The sequence below is a fragment of the Meles meles genome, chromosome 1, assembly GCF_922984935.1.
Source record: "Meles meles chromosome 1, mMelMel3.1 paternal haplotype, whole genome shotgun sequence".
In the NCBI taxonomy this organism is placed as follows: domain Eukaryota; kingdom Metazoa; phylum Chordata; class Mammalia; order Carnivora; family Mustelidae; genus Meles; species Meles meles.
Window position 1 is genome coordinate 158,669,177 of NC_060066.1, and position 17,015 is coordinate 158,686,191.

Below are 17,015 nucleotides of genomic sequence, written 5' to 3' on the forward strand. Positions count from 1 at the left end.
GCACTCTATAACAAAGACTTGGAAGTTTCAGCAAGGACTTGAAGTTTCAGCCTAATCTGAGAAAGGCAGACCTACACATTGTACTTTTAGAGCTCTAGGGCAACTGCATCATCCTGTCCCAAGCTTCCCAAAAGGCTGTTCTCTGAAATCCTGTGACTTAAGCTTTTGGCCCATATTTAAATGCAATTGTCCTGAGGAGATGAGGGGAAGTCACACTGTAGATGATATGATCCTTCCTGGAGAGCTAGTTTTCAAAAGTAGTAGTGACACCCTTTCCCTGACCCACCCTCCCAACACATACAAAAACTAGAAACAGCACCAGCCAGGAAGTAGGAGAGAAACCGTTAATGGATAGTGGTCTTTAGGGTACATCTAATTGCAGATGATCTGGATAAAATAAGCTCTTTGTGCTTAGTACACTGGACATAGATTTTACTAGAAATGCTTATTGCTTTTTCACTAATGATTTGCTATTCTATTTGTTTGAGTTTCTTACTGAAGCCTTTGATAATCCCAACAATGAGTTCTTGAAATGCCAAAAGCCCGTTAATTTCTGTTTTTCCGAGTGCTTGGAGAATTCTGAAATCCCATAAAAGTGCCTGAAGTTTCCTTCACTTTGCAGGGTTTGGAGACAAACTTGATAAACAGAGATTTGAGTACAGTGGTCTTGCTTATGCTAATTATCAATTTCTTTGATAGATATTCCAGTGAATTTCAGGATTTGAGACTTGTATGGTTGGCTTTTGCAGGGAGGAAGCAATATAATAACCTGACATAGGACTAATCTTTAAAGCCACATGAAAGACTACCTTATACTAGGGATAGGTAAGTGCATCTCTTTCTGAGGGAAATAAAGCACAGTAGGGTCTTCACAAGTTATGCCTTAGAATTTGACATATGATAAATAAGACACTGCTTTTCATTTCTGATATGGCCTCCAAAATCAGGTAGCAGATGCCTGGAGGAAGATTAATTGGTGTGGATTAAGCTAAAGAATGATTAGCTTCTTTGTGACTTTGTACTGGTCTTGGACAGAGTTGAGTTCCTCCTGGCTGGGAGGCCCCCTGACACAATAGTATTTAATAGTTTTACCACATCCATTCATTCTTCACGCAAGAATTTAAAACTGTTGTAACACATGTCATGATGTATTGAGAATTTGAATTTGATCCCTTCAAATTTTTTAGTCAATTTGGTTTCTCCTCTCAGTTTTCTTTGAGGTTGTGTAAGTGATTCCCTGCTTTATCATGTACCCTAAGAAGTTAGAGACATAACTTTCACAGTTTTCTCTAGTTTAGCAGACAGTTCAGCATATAGTTCACAAAAGAACCAATCTTGGTTCTTATTAAACTATTAGGAAGTTTATTGCTTTCAGTTCTCACAAGAATTTGGAAATACAAAAGCTGACTTAATGAGTGGAATATTGATGTCTGCATAGTAGGAATGTGGTTAAGTCTAGAGTTCAGGTACAGGCTGTAGTTAATAAAATTGTATTAAATAGTGGAGATTCGCTAAAAAGGTAGATTTCGGGTGCTCTCACCACACATGCATGTACACACACACAAACACAAACACAAAAGGTAACTGTGAGGAGATGAGTTAATTATCTTGAGTAGTAATAATTGCACTAATGTATTTATATATCGAATCCTCATGTTGTACACCTTCAGTATACACAATTTTATTTAAAAAAAAAAAACAACTAAAAAACAAGGGCATCACACCCCATTGCTGTTAAATAAACATTTCCATTTAATAGTGCAAAAAAAAATGGCTTTTTCTTGTTGGCCATTGAATATATATAGATATTGGGCTTTTTCCAATAGTTTTCAAACTTCATGTCCAGCAATATGCCCAAAGTGGTACTTGAGGGTTAGGAGCCCACTGGTTAAGTACTGAAGAAGCACAATCTCATTTTCAGCTGTAAGCATGCTTCACAATTCATTGTAAATCATTTTAATAAACTTATATTTTCTAATTTGATGCACAGAGACACTAGATGACTCCAAGGGAAAAGCCAGTACTGCATCTGGCAACCTATTTTCCAGACCATTGTTGAACTGCTATACTTTCTGAACTCATCTTTATTATACAGTTGTTTCACCTCTAGGCTAATTCTAACCTGAGTTTAAAGAAAAAAAAAAAAGCCTTAATTTTAACCTCAAAGAACAAACAAAAACGCTGGGATTTTGTTCGATGTAAAACGTACTTGCTATTTCTCTTGCAAGTGTCATTCCTGGTGATATTTTCCCCTCAGAATAATTTATGGGAATTTAGATGGTTACTGCTTCCTAGTGCTTAGAGATACTGCCCTGTGGAACTGTAGACAGTGAAGGATCTGGGATAGGCTCCATGGGCACCTCTGCTATCTCTCTGGACGGCATGCATGAGACTCGGTCTGTATCTGCATACTTCCAGGCACTCTTTGGTGTTTTACTTCCTAAAAAAATTTTATTATAAGTGCTGCTCAGGTTGCTTTACTTACCGAACTCTAATGGGTCCTGTTCTGTTCATAAACACAAAGCATCCTTCTAACAGTGGGGTGTTTGCTAACAGTCGAGAGTGTGATCTTTTCCTTGTCTGTAAGTGCATACGTATTTAGAATATCTAAGTTCACCAGAATTATGTGCATTTTTCTTGTGTTTAAAATACAAATGAATTATTTTAGAGCAAAGTTTCTTGAAACACCAAAGGTTCACTGTTCTATCCTCTCCTTTCCTCAGATTGATCTCTTTAAGTGGCACAGTAGACCTTTGTTGCTAGGCTTCAGTGCTCTCCTTCCAGAAAGGAGGACATGCCCTTCAGCTGCTCTGACTTTGGCCCTTACAAGATAATCCCCTGGAAGGACAAAGCCAGGTGAAAGTGGAAGGTCAACTCAATTAGTCTAGTGACGATTCCTCCCTGCTATGGTACATTGTAGATGAGGACTACAGTTATTTCCATTCCCATTGTCACCTGAGATATTGTCCCTTTTTGGAAAAGAACATACATGCGGGACAGGAGCCTGCCTTCCTAAGGGAATAGAAAACTTCCACACCCACATTATAAAAACAGTAAAACCTAATGGGTGTTTGGGTGGCTCAGTTGGGTAAGCATCCAACTCTTGATTTTGGCTTAGGTTATGATTTCAGGGTCTTGGGATCTAGCCCCATATCAGGCTCTGAGCTCAGTGGGGAGTCTGCTTGAGATTCTCTCCCTCTCCTCGTGCCCTTCCATCTCCAGTCCTCTCTTTTTAAATAAATTTAAAAAAATAAAAACAATAAAGCTGAAAGGAAACATTTGCCATCTTATTAGACTAGGAGAGAAAGTGATAATACATTGTTCTTTGTTCTCCCCTCGTATTTTATACCTACACAGCATGTATTAGACTTTCTGTGTCTGTCCCCCCACTACACTGTTTCTTGAGAGGGGGACCGTGGCTTACTTCTGTCTCCTACTGTTCTCAAAATCCCTTGCTCATTAATAATTTTGATTAAATTGGATGGTACAGCAAGACAAAGATAAATTGTTTCAATTACTGATAACTTTTTAAAAAGGATAAGCACAGAGTTTTGCCTGAGAGCAACTCTCAGGATGGTCCAGAGGAAAACCTGGGAGAGAATGCTTAAACAGCTCTCTAAGCTAGCTCTATTCTAGCCCACACATAGGCCTGGATGTATCCTCTCAGTATGGGTACATATTGGAGGGAGGGTGGTAAACATGCTGGAAGTATTCATGGAAAGTTTAAAAAAGAAAAGAAGAAAGTATAGTATTTTAACTTTGAGTAGTTTATGATGATCTAGGTCCCTAGATCACAGGGATAGTCACTATCATTTTTCAGAAATACCTGAAAACCTAAAAAAAAAAAAAAGTGACTGACATGCATGTGTGTGTGTGTGTGTTGAAGAGACAGAGTCCCAAGTTTGAATTTCTCTGGGAAATGGTCACAAACCTGTATTTGTAATGTTTGCCAGCAACTTTCATGTTTTTAAAAGAATGTATCTATCATAGTGATGACTTAGAGAAATCTGTCTTGATCATAACAAGACTGTGGTTCTATCAAGTGCAAAATACTTATTGCTAAGTTGAACGACACCACAAGTGTGGCTGAATAATTATGTTCAAAGGTCAATCCCCAAAGAAGGTTGAATGAATTTCCCAAGAAAAAGCACACTATATTTGTGGTTCGTGATCGTGGGGCCAGAAGGAAATGGTTTCCTTTGGAGGAAAACATCAGAGGATTTAATAGTTTCACATAGACTTCAGAAAAGAACATGTTTTCCTTCTATTTTTGCTTGGGGTTGGAAGAAAAGAAGATGAATGGTTGGAAAAGAAACACCATGAACCCACAAATAAATAGGACTTTGATGGAATTAACAAAGGAGAGTCCCAAACAAGGGTGCTGGCTAAGCTGTGAGGGTGAGGATATAATTAGCTTAGAAGAAGTAAACAGTAACATCTGGCTTTTAAAACTATGATCCAGCCATCAGAGACCCTACAGTTCCAAATATCTAAGAACCAAAATAGCTTGAGGACACATCTCAACCAAACTGCCTGAGGCTCTCTACCTCCAGTACCTAGACATTCTGACTGAAAGGAGAGAGGAGGGGAAGATTTTAAACCACCCTTTGAATCTGATTATCACTTTATGAGATATCTTTTGCAACACATCCCTTAATTTACTTTATAATTAGGCAAAATATGATTATGCTAATTACATAGTTAAAATGAAAAATGAGTTGATATTAGATGCCTATCATTGCCAGATGTCATCTGGAAGTAAAGCCACACACATACATATTCAGACTGGACTAGTTGTAGAATTATGTAAGGAAGCCTGTGCTAGGCACATTTAAATCCCAATGTTTAAGTTTTAAAGAGCTCATTTAAAAATATGTATTGTTGGGGAGCCTGGGTGGCTCAGTGGGTTAAAGCCTCTGCCTTCGGCTCAGGTTATGATCTCAGGGTCCTGGGATGGAGCCCCACATCAGGCTCTCTGCTCAGCAGGGAGCCTGCTTCCCCTCCTTTCTCTCTGCCTGCCTCTCTGTCTACTTGTGATTTCTCTGTGTCAAATAAATCAATAAAACCTTTTAAAAAATGTATTGTAAATAATTTATAGCAGCTTATCTTTCTACATATTTAGAATGAGCATATCTGAAGGAAGCTTGGTTAAAATAATGGCAGATAGGCACAAAATACTTGGAAATCAAAAGCAAATTAGAGGACTATTAAAATGGCAGATGTAATAACCTGAGCAATTGGGAATATCAAAACTAAATCACACATTTCACCAAGGCTTAGAGAGCAGTCAGTCTCTCTCTCTCTCTCTCTCTCTCTCTCTCTTTCTCTTCCCTTATGATTGGGTCTCTCTATGACTGGGATACAACCAGAGAGGTTTAGTCAAAAAATACAGAAACTACTTAAAATAAGCTCAAAGCTCTTACTGTATTGTCTTATATTGTTTAAACCTAAAGGGTTGTTTCAAATTAATTATCTCAGTAGAGTATAGAAATGGGTGTTAACAGTTTTATCAGCAGTTGATTAACAGTTACTTATTCACAGTTACATCAGCAAAACAGGTATGAGAATGGACTGTCCAGAGTGTGTGGTCATCCAAGCTAGAGAATTGCCAAGACAAGGAAATAAAATATAGATACAAGGGCTCCATCTAGTGGCGGATTTTCCTAAGTGCAGATATGTCCTAAAAAGTATGTGACTCTGTCCGACTATAGATGAGGATAGAATATATCAGATTTAAGCCCAGCAGTTGAAATGGAGGGTCTTATTGGGATGAAACACATGTTTTGTTGCTTTATCAGGATGGGTTACTGAGTTAAGTAGCAGCCTCTTCTCTGGAGGAAATTAAAAATAACAGTAGTTCTTTCCAGAAGGTAGACAGATGAGTCAGATCCTCTCAAGGTCATTTTCTGTCTTATGATAGAGCAATAATTTTCCTCATTTCCCCCCAGAATTTACCTATGACTATCTTGTTTGATATTAGCCTTTATTTCAGAAAACTACCTGTTGTTTTTTTTTAATGGGATAACTTTAGTGGGTGATTTTCCTTATACTGTGAAGTTCCATGTCTAAAAAATTATCCACTACATTATGAAAGTAGCTTCTGAAAATAAATGGCAGTGAAATGAAATGTAATTCTACTATATGTCTTATTTTTCATTTTGAATTCTTTCTACTTCTAGAAGAGTGGGAGGCAGGCCAGAAATCAAGGAGAGCTGAAAGATCACTCTTCCAGTCGAGAGGAGAGGGAAAGATAGGGAATTCTGGGGCTGTCTGAAGGACAGTTTATTAGAGGGTGTGTCTGAATCCCAGTCTAATTTCTGTCTCCAGTTTCTCTCTGTACCTCCCTTTCAGCCCTTTATCTCCCTTCTTTTCCCCTTTTCAAGTTCTTCTCTAATAACTTATAATTTCTCTTGAAGGAATTTCTCTTGAAATCCAGCCCTCAAGTCTACTCTCATTCTTATTATTCTAAAATACCCTTACTTAAAGTACTCTTACTATTCTGAAATATTCTTACTACTCTAAAATGTTACTCTCTCAAGTAATAATTTGTTTTTCATTTTTCACTTCAGTTGGTTCAACAGACTGTGGCATTCTGTCCATCTGTAAATATATAAACACTGGGCTATAAGACCCAAGCGTAGACCTCTGGAGAGTTTGAGGCACCATACTCTTAAAATGATGATGACAGTTTCCTTCAAGGTATACTTATGGCTTCTAGAATTTTAAAAATCCTGAAAAGAAGCCATCATCAGCCAGCTTGCAAGTTCTTTTCATGTAAAGAGATAGCAAATTCCCCTCACAAAAAGAAATGAAAAAAAAAAAAAACAGGCAGATGGAGTAATTAATATTATTTGTATAAGCATAATAGTAGATGAGAAGTGGATTTAAGTTTGGGAATATTTCACTAAGTTCTGTAGTCAATGTGCTTTGCACCTCAAATAGAAAAATATGGGAAATATTTCTGAGAGAAAGCTAAAGAAATGCTTTACTTGCAAGGAAATCAGAATCCTATCAGGTAGTAAAGGAGCTGTGGTTAAGAGCGTACCAACCCAGGGCTTTCCTCTCTTAGACACTTGTTTTATTTTGTTTTGTTTTGGGGAGCTAGATTCCCCTCTTTCCCCCCTATAATGGAAGTGTCCAGTGAAGTTACTGCTAATGGCAGTATAAATAGTTTTCTCTCTACTTTGGTATCAATAGACGAGATTCTGACCTCTATAAAAGTCTGGCAGGGGGCATGTGGTTTCATCAAGTAATCCAGATTTTCTGTGATCTAAGTACTTATCATGTTTATGCTATAGCTTTCTGCAGCTTTTCTTGATAATTTTGGCTGGAATACATGACATTTTCACTTTAGGGATACAGGTGGTGGAATCTGTCCATGAAAAGATGCCAGAATGCAATGTGTAAACATTGTCAGACTGAACTACAGCCAAAGGCCTGTGGACAGACTCTTCCTTATTCTAGAAGAGGCAGCATGAAGCAGAAATTTCAGTAAATTTTAGAGCTAAAATAGGATTGGGGACTCCCTCTTCCCAACTACCTTTCCCTAACCCCATTCCCAACCGAACACTCTTTACCATTCCTCATGCCTCCAAATTAAAAAAAAAATAGCTTGCACAAAGTAATCTACCAAGTCACAATGTACAGGTAGAAGAGCCTTAAAAAGGGTCTAAAACCAGATCTAACCATACACTTCTGTCTTCTCAGTTCACAGAGTCACATCACCTCTCTAGGCTTTGGGCCTCTGAGAAAATGAGGGAACTGGGCTTGATTATCTCTAAGATGCCTTTAAGGTCAAAACCATGGCTCTGTAAATTCAAACTTGCGCGTTCAGTTCTCTGAAATATTTCTGGAACCTATATGCGTGACTTCTACCAAGATGAGAAATAAAATCCAAACAAATCAGAAAGATAGATGTTATGTATTCCAATTCAATCAACAAAAGCCACCTGTTAAACTTTTTGGACAGTGTTCAGGTCCTTAGAACACATAAAAGAGAAATTAAACACAATTGCTGATGCACGGCAGAAGAGACTAAAGGGTCTTAGAAGAAATACTGAGGAGAGAAGGAGAATTAAAAGGGAAAATTAAAAAAATTAATTAAAAAACAGGCATAGTGAACGAACTGAGAAAGTAAAATGGCTTAAGATTGTGCAAACTGGGCACCAACTTCCCATTTGATTCAATATTTATTGTATTTATGTGCTAGGCCTGTCATCCATTTCATCATTGTATAAACATTTATTGAGCACCTACCATGACAGGCACTAATGATACATGGTGAGCAAAACCAGATGTGCCCTCTGGAAGCCCTTGTGTCTAGAATGCCTGTTTGAAATATTGTGTGATCCTCTCAAGGAGTATATAGTTGATATAGTTATAGGAGAGAAAGCACAAATACCAAATAGGCATGACCTTTGGTGGAACGTGGTAAGTACTACAAAATTTACCAAAAAGTAATATGACTGTATTATCATAAGAGAAATTTCCTCCAGGTAAGATTAGGGAAAGTTTTATTGTGGTAGTGATCTTGAGCTAGACTGTGAAGGCTGTGTCTAATTTTGATACTTTAGAAAGGGGATGGGGAGAGGAAGACATTACAGTGGAGGGACCACTGTGGGCAAAAGCTGAGGTTGAAAAGCACAGGGAATACTCAGGGAAAGTTAAGGATTTCTAGATGTCAAAAACACTGATTATGTATAGACAGAGTGGAGAAAAAATAAGCAATTCCCAGATATAGAGGAATCAAGCTTTCCTTGGAAGAATGAAGGGATCTCTGTGGTTTGTAAATATGTATGACCCAACATGCAAACAGTGTTTTCATGGGATGGGATAAACAGCATGCAATGAGAATGCCCTTCACCCCACCGAGGGAAGTGAAGTAAATAAACAGGAAATGCAGCTGGTGAATGAATATTCAGCTGATTGCATTTCTGAGTGCCTCATTCTAATACTGGATCTTGAGGACTCCCATGCTCCCTGATAATCTGTAAGAGACAGTGGTCATAGGAACAACCCTTTGGGGTGGCAGCACAGAAGAACCTCTTCAATCCAGCAGTCCATGACTTTTAATGTTCTACCTTTCACCTCTTTCTCCCGACATGTCAGGGGCCTATAAATAGACACAGTGCCGGGCCAGGCAGAACACCACCATTTTTCATTATGTTCTCTCTCTTCTTTAGAACAAACCAACTGGCAAAATTCTCTTCCACAGATTCAAGGGACTGTGGTTGCTACTTACTCTGTCCACTAAGTCTCTACTCTTGCCACTTCTAGCCCATCAAATATTGCCCTACATCTTGGTAAACGTTGATAATGACTTCCCAAAGGCCCTAAGACCCAGTATGGAGAACTTAGCTCCCAATGGAATAGCCACCCTCAAACCCAGAAGAGATTTGTCTAGATAAGAATGCTACTTCCTTTTGCAATATGTGGGCGGAGAGCAGGGACAAAGGGACTCACCACACTGCCTTGTACTGCCTTTTTTCCTGGAAGCTCTCTCATCTTCCCACTTGATTGTGAGACTCTGTGCAGAGGAGATCATGTCATGCAGAGCCTGGTATATACTTGATGCTCAACAAATATTCATAAACATTGCACTTCCTGTTTCCGTCATATTCTTCAATAAAATGCCCCCCAATGTTTTGAAGTTTGAGTGACATACCTTAATCCTCTGAGATTCAGCTATAGGAATTGTTTCCCTGTGGAGGAAATACGGAGTTTTCTGGTGAGAATAAAAGTCTCTGTACTAGGCTATTTTACTCCAGGTATAGAGAGACCTGACTGTAGGCTGCTGACTCCTGTTATTTTAAAGACGGTGGTGGGGGTGGGGGTGGGGAATAGAAACAAACCTGGCACAACTAATACAACTGTGCAACGCTGGAAGTGTTAAGAAGAAAACGTATATACTTTTCAAACTAGAGAAAGATTGGATGATTTATTGAACTTTTTCCTCAGTAATCATCCCCACATAGGTTGTAAGTTATGCTAGGTTTGAAAATAATATTTGTAAAAGTTCGACCCATGGCTTTCTCTTTGGGCCCAGCCTACATTGGTTCCAACACCAGACTAAGAAGAGTCACAGGGTTTCAGTGCTTTCTATATAAACACTGCCTGGATTTCATAATCTTCCACTCTTGGAGGCGCTGCTATTAACAAAATTACACCAAGAAAAGGTGTTTTGGAGCATAATCTGGGGAGATATCAGGACAGCTGCAGAGATACCCTTCTCTTTGTGCCTGTCTTACATCCAGCCCTATTTCTCATCCTGCTTCACGCTCGGTGGGTCGTTACAAAGTGTGAGCTCACTGCCCTACAACAAAGTCCACTAGGGAAACCCTAGCAGATGGAGTAATGCTTCTAAACCTTCTAAAGCTGGAACCAGTGAATTATTTCCCTCCCCTCAGTTTTTCTCTCTTTACTTCTCCTAGAACTACTCTCAGAAAAGATTATGATAATCACATAGTTAAGAGTCCAGAGGAATTCAATATTCCTAGGTTTTCATTTATTCTTTTTAATCAAAAGCTGAGTGTATCTTTCCCCTCCATAGATCAGAAATCTCTGAATTCTCCAAAGTAGAAGTTGTGTAATTTATACCCTCATAGGGGCATGTTTCCAAACCATTCTCTTGTAGAAAGTGTCAAAGGTGAGGAAGATTGGAACCTGTCCCAGTAACACTCAGCTGACAGGCTTAGAGAGAGTTGTCAATATGGCAAAAGTCAACATTTTAAAAAACAGAAATGGAACCATGGTTCTATTAAGGCATTGCCCCCCTCACCCTCACACACAAGGTTGGTTTGTTGTCAGAGACATAAATGCGCCACCTTTGCACCTGGGTTAATGCTACTACTCCAAGTTCCTTGGTCACCTAAGGAAGTTCTTCCCAAACTGGAAGCTGGAACCATGCGTAGATACTCAAGGGTCTCCAGACAATTAGAACTCTAAGGAGGCCTCTTATCCATGTGTCAGCAGCCATCCGCTGCCTTTGGAACATCATAGGGAGTCAGAGGGACAGGCCTATAGCAGCTACAGCAGCAATGAAGAGAGGTCAGTTTTGCATACAAGAAATGGAAATGCCCCCAGAAGGTTCAGAATGCAGCTGCACAAGTCGACTGAATCTGCTTTGAGTTTTGTACAGTAGGGGGTTTCAGAAAACACGTTCTCTGGATAGTTTAGATCAAATGAAGCTGAAGGGATGCACTGGAGAGCGGACACCCACGATCTCCTATAATGGTGCTTTCTAGAGTGCACGTCTGTTTTTCCCCAGCCCATATTCTATTTTCTTGCTATCGTAAATACCTGGGCAACAGTCTAACTGAGTGATGGGGCAATATTCTGGGCCAAGGCAGGATGCTTTTCATAGCGGGAAGCAGTTACATTGCTAAGGAACATAGTTCATGCAGGTGATCTAAAATCTGGAGATTCCCACCCCCCCAACCCCCGATTCCCAGATGATCCGTTAACTACAACCATAAGACAGGGTGCATCATCAACCCAGTGTTTGAACATTTTATTGAGCCTCAGAAAGATTTAGCATTTCTGTGAGAGGAACTTTCCTGGAAACTCAACCCTGCTTTTCTTGATACTAGATAAAGGACCCATCTTCTGAACTGACTGGATTTCCTTATTTGCATAACTTTTTACTGACCCAATGTTTTAGCAAGCCCACTGTTTGGTCAGTATTTCAAGAATCAGTCAAACGTATTGCCCGATTGAATTTACCAAAGGCTTAGAGTGGTGGTCCTGTACCAGCATGCCTGTTTATTTGGTTATGGTGTATTGTTGCCTCTTGATAACCGCAGATCCATCAGAATAGACATTCTTGATCTGGGTGCTGGTGGGGGGGCAGGAATTGACCGAGCACAAACACACTATATTTTCCAAATATTTAAATTTTGGTGGAGGTATTTGATTTGATGATTTATGGTAAAATGTTTTTCTTGCTCCCTTCATCTAATCATTCTAGCAAATTCAAATACTTTCACTTAATATTTGAAGGTGTAAATCTAATTTCTTCATTTTCCTCTGTCTGGGTATACTATCTCTTTAGTTCACCCACTGAAAGATATTTCAGTCCTACTTTTTAAATAAGCAATTATGTTAGTAATATGTGTGCAGTCATCTTTCAGATTAAGAACAAATTAATGCTGATTTGTCATCCTCTCTTTAAAACTGCTTTTTATCTTGAAAGTGGTAATCCAATGTAAGACCCAGAAACAACTAGGATTGTTTGATGTTTATATGCAATTAAGAGTTTTAATGAACCGAGACACACATATTTTATAGGTTTCAATGAGCAATAAATTAGCATGATGTAAATATCAGTATGTTATACTGATTTTGAGTATTCCTTGTCAAAAGTACACTTATATTTTGAAATTATTCTCTTTGTTAAAGTGAGTTATATTGTCTGGAAGGTGGGAATTATCATAAAAGATCTTTTGTGGCAATGTATTTTAAGCCATATAAAGTTTTAAAAATTGATCATGAGTGTCTATTTGGCTTTGCAAAATCTGCAGGAATTCTACCAGTACTTTTCACTCCTTGTTCTTTCCACCCTGATCTTTCCCATTCTCCTACCTTGTGTCTTACTGATCCACCAGATTGAGATAGCTTCCTCAGCAGAAAGATCTCAGGAAAAATCAAAGACCAAGAGGCAAATCTATTGGAATCATCATGAATTTCACTCCTTTGTTGTCGTCGTTTTTCTTTTTCAAAAAGGCACACCTTTTACTTTTTTTTTCCTTTTCTTTCTTTCTTTCTTTCTTTCTTTCTTTCTTTCTTTCTTTCTTTCTTTTGGTGGGAAGGGGTGGTTAACATAAACCAGATTTTAATTTCAGGGAACAAAGCCAATTACTCCAAAAGTCAATACTCAGAAATTAATGTGTTTTTGGTTTTGGTTGCCTATGGAATAAATTAGATTTTTTAACCCCTCGAGTAATTAGTGATTTTTTTTTTCAATCAATCTAAAAAAATGTCTCTTTTCATTATTACCTGCCTTTTCTCAGTATGCAGCATGGCAGTACAATTGACAATGAGGTGCTTTGAAACATCATATTTCTTTTCCAGTGGGTCAGGAACCCCGTTTCTTTTCCTCATTTCCTGTAGAACAGGAAGGATGAGAGCCCTGGGCCAGGACAATGGTGTCACATCAGGAGTGGAAGAGGTGTTTACTATGATCCTTGTAGCTCTGTGCCTCAGATGCCTCTCCTGGAGCCCTGGGTCTGATGGGGAGACCTGACATAAGAGATGAGACTTGGGTGGTCCTCTATCTGACTCTTCTTCGACCTCTCCCAGAACAGATTAAACAGAACTGATGGGATGGGTTGAGATGCTTCATTGCCAACAATACACCCAGGAGTTTGTTTTTCTTTTAAGTGATCTTGTGAGGCCAGTGGGGGCCTACATCTTGATTAATGATGATCATCCTATAATAGCAGCTGGAAACCGTGGTACCATGGTTTGGTGTCAGTTTTTGACAAAGGAAATTAGGCTCTGAAAGACATTTCTCATCAGAAACTGTCGATATATTAAAATGCATTTAAAAGTTACTTCTGGGAAATGTATTAAATAGGCCAATCATTTAATCATTTGCTAAATGTCAAACCCTATAAAATCATGGTATAATGTCACCCTGACGTAAAGCAACATCAAAATTAGTGCATCATCTATAAAGTGAAGTATCATTTGCCTTCAAGTGACAAATTCTATTGCCAAAAAATACCACTGTACTTCTAATAAGTGACACTCATTTTAATAGACCCTACAAAAATACAGTATTTTCAATGTCCCCATAAAACAGTTAACTTACAAATATTACTCTCAGAGCTTTGGTGACACCAGTACATGATACTATTGTGAAAGTCCTAATAGAATACTTGAAACACTACCATGTAAACTAAATCCATTATACATATATATGTGTGTGTGTGTGTGTGTGTGTGTGTGTGTGTGTGTATATATATATATGGCTATGTGGAAATCTGAGAGAGCATGCATACAACCGACTCTGGGAAATTCTTCTGGAATTTCAAATTAATATTTTAATCAAATTAATGACTAATATATAAAAGAAATATTTTTAAAGGATTATAAAATGAATTTTGATTATTTATAGAGGAAACAATTCTAATGTAAAAATAACAAATTCTCTATTAACTATGCTTGTCTTTCTCTCAATAAGAGAACCCAGGATTATACTTTGAAACATTTTTGGAAAAAAAGTATTTTCTCTATTTTTGCCCACAAAAAGCAGGCACTGAAATTAATAATACAGGTAGACCACAGCTCTGAGAAATTATATTTGAAGTTTCATATTTAAATGCCAAAGTTTTTTAATCATCCACCATAACTTTCTAACAATGATCTTTCTTAATGATAAATTTTATCAATCTCCAAAACTCATTTTAAATTATTTAAAAGTAGCAAATTAGATAAAGCAACACACAAATAAATTCCACATTTACAAGTAAAGAAATCACATGGGCTACAGTTTATAATCAACATAAACTTGAAAGAAATTAAGCAATACCTTTCCTGCCACCCATCATTCACTGCTTAAATTTGTGGTGAAAAAGATTTATCTATAATGACCTTTAGTCTGTTTCTTAACTCTTTGTGTGTATTGTAATTAGCTAAAGGCATTGAACAAATTAGTTTGTCCTATTTTTATTTCGGTCCCAGAGATAAATGGCTAATTTATGAAATATTTCACTCCGTGTTATGAGAATTTAGCAAATGAATATGGAACCAAATATAAACACTTTATACCATATGTACAGTTACTTTCATAAGGCATTATCATGTAATTTTTATTGAAAAAGATTCAATATAGTAAAGTCTTATTTTAAGATATAGTTTCTTTCTCAATCCGAGATGTTTAGTTTATGAAAATATTGTTTTTCTCTATATTCTTTTTGTATATATGCCAACATATACCTGTGCTAGAAATATTTTATGGGAATTACAATTCTTTATATTTGTATTTTCTATATAAAGGCATATACAACTTTGAGGCAGTGTTTCTGATGGAGAGCAGAATTCGTAAAGAGCTTGTATGTGCTTCCGTGCTCCGAAATTATATGAAATACACTTTGAGAAGAAACTTATTTGATTAAAAAAACAAAACAAAAACAAAAACAAAACTGCACCAATGCACAGCCAGAGGCTGACAAGTAAAACTAATACATAACCACATGAACATCATATTTATATAGTTAACATTTTTAAGGATGATCAGTGCTAACATATAATATTATACATTTGGCACTAATGTTTGCCATTGGTCCAGCAAATGGCAAAATTTGTTTCTATGTATAAATTTATTTTTGAACATTAGGTCTGGCTAGACGTATCTTCACTATTTATAAAAAATATTTAGACAGTAAGCTCACGTTGAATAACTAGGTCTACTGTGTTCTGGAAACTCTTCAGTAGTAATACAGCTTTTTCATGTTCCATATGTACAAAACTATGTCCATTTGCCTGTAAACACACAAATAAAACAGGGCAATCAATGCAAGATACTTGTTTGTAACCTCATCATTTTTTCTAATCACAAGATTAAAGGGACTCTTGAGCAACCAAAAACTATTGGTTTTCAAAATACATAATAGAATTTTAACTATGGAAACAGCTAATTAATTTCACCCAGCTTTGATTCAGTTTATTAACTCAACAAATATTTAACAAGCTTCTAGTACTTCCTAACTAAGACTGTCCTAGCCACTGTACTAATCATAGAGACATCCTGGTGAATAACAGATAGATACATTCAAAATATGGTAGTTGTTCTGTGGTTGTTCTTTTGATTTGTCTTGTTTTGACAGGTGCTTAGTTGAGATGTTTTGGAAGTGTCCACCGGACCGGACCATTGCCTTCTTGCTATATAATTACTGAAAAGAATAATCCCATGAGCAAGGTGAAATATTTCACTCATGACACACATGGTTGCACACTTAGGGTCTTATTAGATCTTATTTTGGCTCATTGAAAAGTTCTTAGTTTATACATTTTTATATTTTTTTACATTCTTTTTTTTTAAAAAAGGGTTTTATTTATTTATTCTGGGGAGAGAGAGAGAGAGGGAAAGAGAGAGAAAGCACAATCAAGGAGAGGGATAGAGAGAGAAGCAAGCTCCCCGCTGAGCAAGGAGTCGATGCAAGGCTCCATCCCAGGACCCTGGGATCATGACTCGAGCCAAAGGCAGATGCTTAACCAACTGAGCCACACAGGCACCCCTACATTTTTATATTAAAGAGATCATTTTTACTTCCCCCATTGCTAAATGAAAGTATATTCATTATTTATATTGGTGGTTCTCAGTGGCATCCAATATACCCAAGAGATCCAACCCTTAGAGGTGAAGCACACTGATATTAGTAACAGTGAAAATGTCTGTCATCTTCTAGTAAGAATCATCAGTCTAAGTATTCAAAATCCATTTTAAACACAGTTAACCTAAGGTTAAAATTTGGGGATTCAACTGGTTAGTATTTGACTCTTCACATGCTTTTCTGTTGTGAGTGCTCTTTTTTCCTGTATTAAATTACAGCTTCTCTTGATGGGAATGATTTCTACTATTAATGTATAAAGAAGTGGATCCCATAAAACTTCACTATCATTAAGGCCCAAATAAAACACAACCTTACAGAAACTTGGTAGGAATAATTCTTGGAAATTCCATGACTAACAATTATGTAAGTTTTCCTCGCATCTGGGGCTCAGTTGATTTGGAGGAGTCAGCCAAACTGACTAGGTGGCAAAGTACCGATAACAGAGCCGGTTAATTGGTTGATGTTTTCAGTTTTCAATTGACTGATACTAATTTGGGGAACCCATTGCTTTTGTTGTTTTACTTCGTTAATGCTTTCTTAAAATATGATTAATATTTCAAATAGCCACTCTAGATATTTCACTGCCCTTGGCTTTTTAAAATTTAAAACAACAGATCACAGTACTGTATAGTCTTTATAACTTAGATGAAAGTCATCTGACACATTATATTTTATCACTAG

The 17,015-nt window shown here is 37.4% G+C and overlaps 1 protein-coding gene across 6 annotated transcripts in view; it reads right to left on the bottom strand.

Annotated features, from left to right (window-relative positions):
• Positions 1–5,034: 5,034 nt before the first annotated feature.
• The window catches only part of LRRC7 (leucine rich repeat containing 7), a 563,262-nt gene continuing 551,281 nt past the window's right edge, over positions 5,035–17,015 (bottom strand). For 4 of the 6 annotated variants that reach the window (XM_045998653.1, XM_045998701.1, XM_045998665.1 and 1 more), the window contains one exon: positions 5,035–15,483. In XM_045998653.1, coding sequence (XP_045854609.1) covers positions 15,376–15,483 — 108 coding nt within the window. In that variant the 3' untranslated portion in view covers positions 5,035–15,375. The remainder of the gene's footprint in view (positions 15,484–17,015) is intronic. The other 2 variants (XR_006817634.1, XM_045998680.1) reach the window with 2 other exon arrangements.